Here is a 10,339-nt window from a genome sequence, read left to right as displayed (position 1 = left end):
AAGGATTGTTAAGTATTGAGACATGGAATGTGTATGTGTGCCATTCAGAGGGTGAATGGGCCAGACAAAAGATTTAAGTGCCTTTGAACAGGGTATGGTAGTAGATGCCAGGCACGCCGGTTTGAGTGTCAAGAACTGCAACGCTGCTGGGTTTTTCCACACAACAGTTTCTCGTGTGTATCAAGAATGGTCCACCACCCAAAGGACATCCAGCCAACTTGACACAACTGTGGGAATCATTGGAGTCAACATGGGCCAATATCCCTGTGGAATGTTTTTGACACCTTGTAGAGTGCAAAAGAGGGTGCAACTCAATATTAGGAAGGTGTTCCTAATGTTTTGAACACTCAGTGTATGGGGAGAATGCTGCTGAGCCATCAACTGTCATCCATATGCTGCAGTAAAATATGCTGCACTTCTTTGTAACAATGTAATCAGATGTGGGTGACGCAGCAGATAGCCAGTTCTTCTAAATCTTCAAATAATTAATTGTATCCATGCCTTAATTCATCATCAATCCTGTATATAAAAACAAGTGGAGATGAAAGGCATATCTTAATTATTACTAATTAATACCTTGTCCCCAGACTAATATATAGCACATTATGTTTCCTAGCATTGGGAGGAAGTGTCTGATGAATGAGATTACTTGGAAGGTGCAAATGAGAGATTGTGAGACCTAGTGGCAAAGGAAACGAGTTTTATTCATGGGTTGGATTTTCAACCAGTGTCTATGGCATTATGTTACAGCATTTTCTGTTGTGATTATATGATACACTGAATGACAATGACCCGGCAGTGCTCTGCTCTGGATGGCTGACTGTCTGGTACACACAGTGGTTATTAACTGTGTGTAGCATACCAGACAGAACTGTGGTGATGATAGTACTGTATCTGCTACAGCTGTTCAGTGTCATGTAGTGTCAGTATTTAGTCACATGGCGATGGTTCTTCCCATTATTTAAAATCAAGCCTAGCCTGAAACTTATAGCCACAACTGTAATCAAAGAATTCATAATGGTTTTGTATACTTATCTGAATTTGCCCTATTTTTCCACCATGATAATGCCAATCAACTAAGTAGGACTACACCATAAGTAAGTCATTTCACTGATGGTATCTCATTCATATGGCCACAGTTAGACTCTCAGAACTTATTTCAATGTGATTTTAATGTGTGGCACCCATTGTGCTTGGGATTCTGAGATCTTTTGTGTCGATCAGACTATGACATCAGTTCTGCTGTTGTCACTTCTGGGAAATTCAATTCCCCCTTCAAAAATACCCGTTACGCAATATCATGAATTGTCAGCGTCTCTGCTAAGAAAATGTGGTCTACGTGACTGTTTAGTGTATTAAGTTCCTTATTTGATTAATCCTGTTGTGTAAGGCCAGTAGTTTTTAAAGTGTGACCTGACCAGGGAAAAACTCTGGGTCCATCCTTGGGAGCCTTAGCCTAGTATTTTTTTTAGGTTATGACTGGTGGTCTGGAAAAACTCTAGACCAGGGATCATCAACTAGATTTAGCCGCGGGATGATTTCTTCTTGAGCGGGGGCCGGAACATAGACTGCAAATTGACTGCAAGAAGCCCAAACAGATATAATATTTGACTAATACGAAATAATTTCAAACCTTGCTTGAACATGATCTCTCTATTATGCGTGAAAATACATTTGACATTTTAGTAATTCAGCAGACAATCTTATCCAGAGCGACTTACAGGAGTAATTAGAGTTAAGTGCCTTGCTCAAAGGCACAGACAGATTTTTCACCTAGTTGGCTCAGGGATTCAAACCAGCAACCTTTCAGTTACTGACCCAGTGGTTAATGGCCCAGCACTCTTAACTGCTAGGCTACCTGCCACCCAGATTCCTCAAATAAAAATCACTTGGAGCTGTTTTCCTGGTGTTTTTATGTACAACAATGAAAACTCAACAGAACCTGGGGGAACAAATAAAACCACCATTTGCCCCCGAGGAACCCTGATCTAGGCTCTACTCATGTGATACCATTTCCATCTGTTTGCTATGTCTCACTGAGTAAAAAAGGATTTCAAACAAGTGTCTTGCTTTACCATATAGTTTGACCAAATAGAGTAATATTTTATATACATTTAAAAATGATGAGCTTTTGACAGTTCCTCCTTGCGTCTCCTCCCCTTACGCTTCGAACACACCGACTGCGTCATTGCGTTTCGATACACCAGAAGTACATTCATTTCCAATGGAACGCTGCATTTGCCTTGCAGCATTGCGTTGCAGAGGCAGTTGCAGTGCGTTCTGTGGTGCATACGTTCGATAAATCGAACATATGCATCAAATTGTATGAGGGGACTTGACAGAAAGTAGCAAAATATGAATGTAGATTTTTTTTGCACACATTCAGTAAAAATTTGGGATTACATAAAAACAGTTTGATTGCATAATTTCTTTACATTTTTTATTTATTTGCCAAGTATTATTTATTCGATGACATCCTCAAATTAATTGTGAGAGCCTATAATATAATTTCCCTCAAATGCAGTTTTGGAGCGAAATGCAATAATAAATAGTCAAGATAGGCAGAGTAGGCTCTTTCAACAATGAGACCAACCTTGAGGAAGGTGGTATGACTATTTCTTTCACACACACCTCATTGGCTAGGTTAGCTAGCTAACGCTAACTAGCCACATCTAGCACAAGCTCACTACTAAACTGACCTGGCAATCCTACTATCGTGGACACTTGTCTCCAAGCAGCATTTTTTGTGTTTATGTCCCTGTAGCTGTCAGCAGTTGTGTCAAAAAGACACGGTTTTGAGGATACTGCGAAAATGATTCTCTCCATGTGTCCAACCGCATGCGACCATTTGCAAAAGGTACCTGCATCAGTATAGTTGCCTAGCTGCGCAAAATGTTATGCAGCAGTGATGCAATGACGCAGTCGGTGTGTTCGAAGCGTTACTGCTTTTGACGACGTCCTTCCCTATTTAACCACTGCGCAACCCTCACCACTCACGCATATCAGTTTGCAGACGAGAGTAAAGGTTACCTGCTTCAACAGTGCTTGAACGGCAACCTTCTACTCTTTTGAAGCAATTTCTTTTTGATTGAATTCATCCCTTTTGAAAACCAAATTAGATCAAGCTATCCATAACATCGTTGAAACGAACAATTCGAATCACTCACACCACCTCATCGGAACAGAAAAAACACAAGGTAAGACAAATAACATATCTAGTTAAGAATAAATAAGTTACTAAACTAGCTGGTTGACATAATTAGTTGGATGATGTAACGTAACTAGCTAGCCACTACCGCCCAAGGCCGTACTACAGAGGGTGGCTAACTAGCTACGTTATGTAACAAGCTAGTTAACGTTAACAAGCTTGCGACGATGTCAAATGCGTTGTAACGTTAGCATTGTAAAATAACTCAGCGTTGTTACAATAACGCTAGGTACTAGTAGCTAGCTAACAATCGTCAATGTTATAATTGTGGTGGTTTACTTCATATGTCATTGTTTTGCCAAATAATGGCGTCTGGCGTCCAGTTTTGGCAACTACGTTTTTTTCAGTGATCGGTTCCTTGATTTGCCGTTACGTCGACGTCACAGCACCAATTTAACTTGCTGTGGTCCCAGACGTAGCGTTTTCGTCCGCTCTCTTACGCACTGCGCCCTTTGTTCTTCTCTGCCTGTATGCGCGACGTTGCTGTGACTTCTGTTGCACTGACAGTTTCTCGTTTGCGGCAGAATTAAGTGGGGAAAGTCGTTAAACGCTATCAACTAAACACTCGTTTGGGGAGGAGTCAGAACTCGCTAAATATAAATTGGCAACACTGATGGCCTTGGTCGGTGAAGTGCGACGATCTATTTTATTGACAAGATAGTCGATTAACAATGGAAGTACATTCCTCAAGGCGGCATATCTAGCCAATCTATTGTAGAATAGAGGAATTCCCTCGTAAAAACTTAAACATTATGTTCGATCAAATAAACTTCACTTATCAAAATAGCAATTCAGTTTTTTACCCTTATTTTATTGGTTAAGTCAGTTAAGGCCAAACTCGGACGACGCTGGGCCAATTGTTCACCACCCTAGAGGACTCCCGATCACGGGCAGATGTGATACAGCCTGGATTCGAACCAGGGACTTGTTGTGAAGCCTCATGCAGTTCCTTAGACTGCTGCACAATTTCAAATAAATTGATGCCACATAGGTCATACATGTCAAACATTTATTCTACTGTCAAAATTGACAACAGTGTAAATAAGAATTTGTCAGTTGGGTCAAACTGAGTTTTCGGTGAATTAGTGTACTGAATATGGGACTGTTTCCACATTTCAATGAATTAACCTCTAACTAAATTGTAGAAATGTTTACACATATTGAAAGCATTTCATGAGAACTAAAAGGTGTGTAAAATGAAAATATTGTCCCCACTTACACTAATTTATTGACGGTCCCGAAGTAGCACCAGAGGCTTATCTGAAAGCCAACCACATTTGCTTTGGTGTCACACCAGTTGGCAAAGCGAATTAGCCTAATTATTTTGCCAACTCTTCCCACCTATATCAAACCACACCCCAAAACCAATTATTGTTTGAGTTCAGTCATAGCCGCTAGCATTTCTTAATGAACCATATCTAAAACAAGGCTATATCAGGAAGAGCAGTCGCCCTTAAAGCAGACAGTCTGCTTAATCTGCGTGTACATATTTTGGGCGGTGTCGACCCTCTTGCTACCTCTCTGGGTGTGATGTGTATAGATAAGGTCCGAGTAGCTAGCTAAATAGAAGAATATATCTGTTTTACTATTTGGTGGCAGCCGGATTTGCAATGACAACGACCTGCCCATCGTGTTTAAATGCGTCACTGTGGTATTTTGGGTCATGTTTTGCTGTTACTTGCATGCTGACACTGCGTGTGTGGAGATATGCATGCTTCATTAAAGTCCAAATACTTGTGCTCTACTAGCCAACTGAAGGGCTACAGTGATGCATCTCTCATAACCAAACAAACCGCTTATCTATGGAATGACTGGATAGCACCAACTTTCTGTAATGTTAGACGAAGAGTTGGATAATCTTCACTTTGGCATCAGGGCTCCATGCTGTTTTAAAAGTGCCTGAATTCATTGAACCAAAGTGTGCCCTCCTTTCTTTTTGACAGTTAATGTATTTCCATTTCAGAAACATGCCTTCTCCAATTAGACAGAACTTCCATCAGGACTGTGAGGCTGCCATCAACCGGCAGATCAACCTGGAGCTGTACGCTTCCTATGTCTATCTGTCCATGGTAAGACTGGAAGGGGAATGGAGAGGAAGAAGGGTTTGGCAAGTGTAGTCAAGGATACTAGTATGACTGATTAAATTACAGGAACACTGAGTCATGAGGTGTAAGAAAAGGTAACACCCCATGACAGTGCAGATGGGTGTGTTTTCAACACACTGGCCTCTTGCATCCCATTTAATACTAGGGTGGGGCGGTATGGCCTAAATTGTCATTGTTTTCAACCTTGTGTGATGCACTATTTTATTTAGTGACACTCTGAATCAGTTTTGTTGTACAATTCACTGCATTTCAAACAGTCAGCAATAATCTAAAGAATTCAGGGCTCATGAAATGATATCTAGGCCAAATATAAGCCTTCCACAACCATAAGACCCACTAATTTAATTATCGAATCAAAATAGTTAAGTGTTTTTTTTTGCGGTAATAGCTGTTAACAGGAGGCTAGCATGTTTATGCCTCAACTTTCTCACTTATTATTCACAATTCATTCAGCACTGTCTGTAATCATGGTAGCATCCATATTAATGTAGATGTGTTTAGTAACATTCTGTTCTTATTTAGTGACTCCAAAAAGACGATGCATTATTTACCATTTCTATTGGATGCAAATGTATCCAATGAATTTGGAGTCACAAGCTTGATGTAGTCATTGCGTGTTAGGAATATGGGACCAAATATTCTAACTTTAATACACTGAAGTAAATTTGTCCCAGTACTTTTGGTCTCCTAAAATGGTTGGACAATGTATAAAAGTGCTGTACTTTCTAAACGGTTGACCCGATATGGATCAAAATACCCTCCAATTAAAGCTGTCTGTAATTGAACCTCATAGTCATTGTATCATTTCAAGTGCTGGATACAGATCCAAAACGACAATAAAATGTCACTGTCCCAACACTTGTGGAGCTCATTTTATCTGCTTACTGATAGCAGTGATCATTGTAGCTGCACATTGATTCTACTGATAGCCACTAATGTCAAGAATCAAAAGCCCAATATCAAAGTGATTCGGCAAACGAAGTTAAGGTCTTGTGATTAGCTTTTTATGATAGAACTGGAACCAGCCAGGTATCTTTGAACTCAGTCTTTCTTTACCTTCTCCTGTCTCAGGCGTATTACTTTGATCGTGATGACCAGGCCCTGCACAACTTTGCCAAGTTTTTCAAGAACCAGTCCCACGAAGAACGTGAGCACGCTGAGAAGCTGATGAAAGTTCAGAACCAGAGGGGAGGGAGAATCTTCCTGCAGGACATCAAGGTGTGTGCGAAGTGCATGTCCATGTTTCGCCTGTGTGCAAATGCATGCTTTCAGTGGGAGTTTAGTGTGGGGATATGATAGTTCCCATCTAGGGAGGGCCGACAGAGGGAGGAGATTAAGGGTGTGGACCACTTATCTTTCACAGACATTTAAACCGCTGCGAGTGTCAATGAAACTGTCAGGGATAAATGTACTGTTGCAATGGGCATGGAGAGAATGTTAAACAGCAGCCATACTGAATCCTAGAGAAAGACTGACTTTGCTTACAGACAGAATAAAGCAATGAGGGGTTCAGAAAACAGGTGATATTTAAACTTGACTAATTGGTTATTAAGCAGCTAGGTAGCCAATGTGTACTCCAGTTTGTCTGACATAAGCCAGTGGGGGGGAATAGTGGCTTGTGTAGAAGCACTACTGCTGCTCTTCCTAACAGCGCATGTATGGCTTGTTCCAGAAACCAGAGAAGGATGAGTGGGGTAGCGGTGTGGAGGCCCTTGAGAGTGCCCTGCAGCTGGAGAAGAGTGTGAACCAGTCCCTGCTGGACCTGCACAAGGTCTGCTCTGAACACAACGACCCACACGTGAGTATATGGAGTCATGAACTATACACAGGCAAAACACCATGTTATTTTAACTGCAAGATGTTTTTAAGAATGTCTGAAGATTTAAAATCAGAATCTAATCCACCCATATTTCACATGTAATTCATGATATCATAAACAGGGTGCCAAACATGAAAAACCTGATGGACTTCAGGTCTTTGCAGTGTACACTTTTATCAGTGCCAAGTCCAGTGGGTCACATGAAGGGTTTTCTACTCTGGGGTTGTAAAAACCCTTTTCCTCTAGGGTCTAGAAGAACACTAGAGATTATTCATCCCTGTTCTGTTTGAGGCATCACTCCACTGAGTTTTGCTTACCTGTTTGTCCTTTTCGCTCTTTCACTCTCAGATGTGTGACTTCATTGAGACACACTACCTGGACGAGCAGGTGAAGTCCATAAAGGAGCTGGGTGACTGGGTGACCAACCTCCGCCGCATGGGTGCCCCCCAGAACGGCATGGCCGAATACCTGTTTGACAAACACACTTTGGGGAAAGAGAGCGCATAGACCCTCCATTTTCTTGCTATATCCTATAGCTGTATTTCTGTCTTGCTTGATATATCTATAGGACTGGCATCAATCAAGTTTATCCTTGAATCCTTAGTTTGCGCTATGCTATTCCCTCCCGTTCCTATAAGCCAGTAGCCCTTTTCCTCTTCCAATTGCCTGTCTAGCCTGCTTGTTTTGACTGCAGTTGTCATCAAACAAAATAAATGAAACCCTCTGGATTCTGATGTGCCTCTTTGTCATATTTCTGCAGAGGTGTGCGCGTGTATTTAAAGATTAGTCTAAATGGTCTCATTCAGACATGGTTAATGATCAAAACTAATCTGATACAAAATGGATGGAATAAAGACAATTCAAGAAGTTGGAAGATATAGTGGAAACTACAGTAGCTAGAGAATTGAGACTGACTATAAAATAGCACACTGATATAAGATGAAATATTAAAACTACTAAACTCAGTTGATCACACTGCAATAATGCATGTGCAGAGCTCCAGTGATTCAATGCTCTTGTTAAGAAACCTCATCACCTGAGTAGATATGAAAATATTTGATATATACTGTGTGTATATATACACTGAGTTTACCAAACATTAGGAACACCTTACTAATATTGAGTTTTGTATATTGAAGGGTTTCATTCCGAAGTGCTTTATACACCAATTTTTTTTCATGCTTATGGATACCTTTCAGTAAAATGTTACTGTTCTCAGGTTTCCAGCCAACCTTTCGATGCATGTGAAATACATGTCGGATAAAACATTTCACGACCGTCCTGATGGGAACACCAGATTTGTCGTAAACTTTCCAAATATTGAATAAACTAAACACAATAGACAAGGTGGGCTCTATTTGTCTGTAAAATGTTTTTTTTTTTGTTTTTTTTTACATTTTTAGGTTGGTTAAGAACAAATTATTTTCAATGATGGCCTAGGAACAGTGGGTTAACTGCCTTGTTCAGGGGGCAGAACAACAGATTTTTACCTTGTCAGCTCGGGGATTCAATCTCGCAACCTTTAAGTTACTAGTCCAACGCTCTAACCACTAGGCTACTCTGCCCCCCCGAGAGGTGGTGGCGGAAAGGCTTAAGTGACCGTATTGATTTAATAACCATATCGAAGTAATCTTGCAGTCACAAGATGACGTGTGGTCCTCCCCCTCCGACTTTGGAAAGCATACAGTTTAGGCTACAAATGACAAACTATGATGAACTTTACAGCATGGTGAAATTGCAAAGTGATGAGCTTGATGCTCCTTCCCCAAAAATAGTGAGGGTCTTATTCTGGTGACAAAATTAACACCCAGTGCTTGGCTGCCATTTGACAATTAAAAATGATCTCTCACTGTCCATGAACTCAATTGGATTTGTGGCCCCCACAATCATTTAAGTTGCCCATCCCTGATGTAGGCTATATTCGCACTGTATCTACGAGCTGTTGGCTAGAGTGCATGTGCCAATACCAGAGTGGGCACATTCGCTATATTTACTCAATATTTTTTGTAACAAAACCATCAGTTGAAAATGTGATGGAAACTAATTTAACTGAATTTTTTTAATGTGCGTTATGTCATCACAAACAGACTTATCTGCAAAAAGTTAATTTGATTGAAACGCTTATCTGGTGGGAAAATGTTCATTTTATTCATGCGGATTTGACTTGAGGTAAATCAGGTGCAAATTTGATGGAAACCTCACTATGGATTAAGATTTGAGATGTATATTAAAAGGTTTTGTGGCAAAATGCTATATATCCATTATTTAGCTGGAATGGAATGTTTGTGTCCTGCAGATTTGACATACAGATATATTTTATTGATCATTTTGTAAATATGTATTTTTTATATTGATGCCACAGACATATCAGTAGACCGGAATTCTAATGATATCTAGTTTGTAGGCTAGTGGAGACTGCTGAGGGGCGGATGGCTGGAATGGAGTAAATGGAATGGTACCAAATGTGGTTTCCATTGACTCCATTCCAGCCATTACTGTGAGCACCCCCCCCCCCCCCCCCCCAGCAGCCTCCACTGAGTGTACAAAACATTAAGAACACCCACCCTTGCCCTCAGAACAGCCTCAATTCGTCGGGGCATGGACTCTACAAGGTGTTGAAAGTGTTCCACAGGGATACCGGCCCATGTTGACACCAATGCTTCCCTCAGTTGTTTCAAGTTGGTTGGATGTCCTTTGGGTGGTGGAGCATTCTTGATACACACGGGAAAGTGTTAAGCTTGAAAAACCCAGTAGCGTTGTAGTTCTTGACACAAAACGGTGTGCCTGGCACCTTCTGCCATACCCTGTTCAATGGCACTTAAATCTTTTGTCTTGTTTCAATTGTCTCAAGGCTTAAAAATACTTGTTTAACCGGTTTTCTCATTCATCTACACTGATTGAAGTGGATTTAACAAGTGACATCAATGAGGGGTCATATATTTTACCTGGTCAGTCTGTCACGGAAAGAGCAGGTATTCATTTAAGTGATAATGCCCTCGAAACAGGTGTAATAGATTACATGTAATCTGTTACTCCCCAACCCTGCACTTAGTGTAGTGGGTCTATGACATCATCCTATCTAGGGTTCTATATCTATGATCACCAATATGTAATTTGTACAGTTCTTATATATATACATTTGACTGTAAAACCTTGCAGTGCTACTGTTTTCTCTGTGAGTGAGGTGGATATATGGCATTTTGCAAC

General features: G+C 40.7%; 1 protein-coding gene across 1 annotated transcript; it reads left to right on the top strand.

Moving 5' to 3' along the window:
* The first annotated feature begins 2,979 nt into the window (after positions 1-2,979).
* On the top strand, positions 2,980-7,866 carry LOC120036150 (ferritin, heavy subunit). Its single transcript, XM_038982621.1, has 5 exons — positions 2,980-3,197; positions 5,172-5,277; positions 6,385-6,531; positions 6,986-7,111; positions 7,481-7,866. The coding sequence occupies exons 2-5, from the start codon at positions 5,176-5,178 to the stop codon at positions 7,637-7,639; spliced, it is 534 nt and encodes a 177-aa protein (XP_038838549.1). The 5' UTR covers positions 2,980-3,197; positions 5,172-5,175; the 3' UTR covers positions 7,640-7,866.
* The last annotated feature ends 2,473 nt before the right edge of the window (positions 7,867-10,339 follow it).

Source organism: Salvelinus namaycush, unplaced genomic scaffold, assembly GCF_016432855.1.
Source record: "Salvelinus namaycush isolate Seneca unplaced genomic scaffold, SaNama_1.0 Scaffold122, whole genome shotgun sequence".
NCBI classification, from domain to species: Eukaryota; Metazoa; Chordata; class Actinopteri; order Salmoniformes; family Salmonidae; genus Salvelinus; species Salvelinus namaycush.
This window is presented reverse-complemented; position numbering and strand designations above follow the sequence as displayed.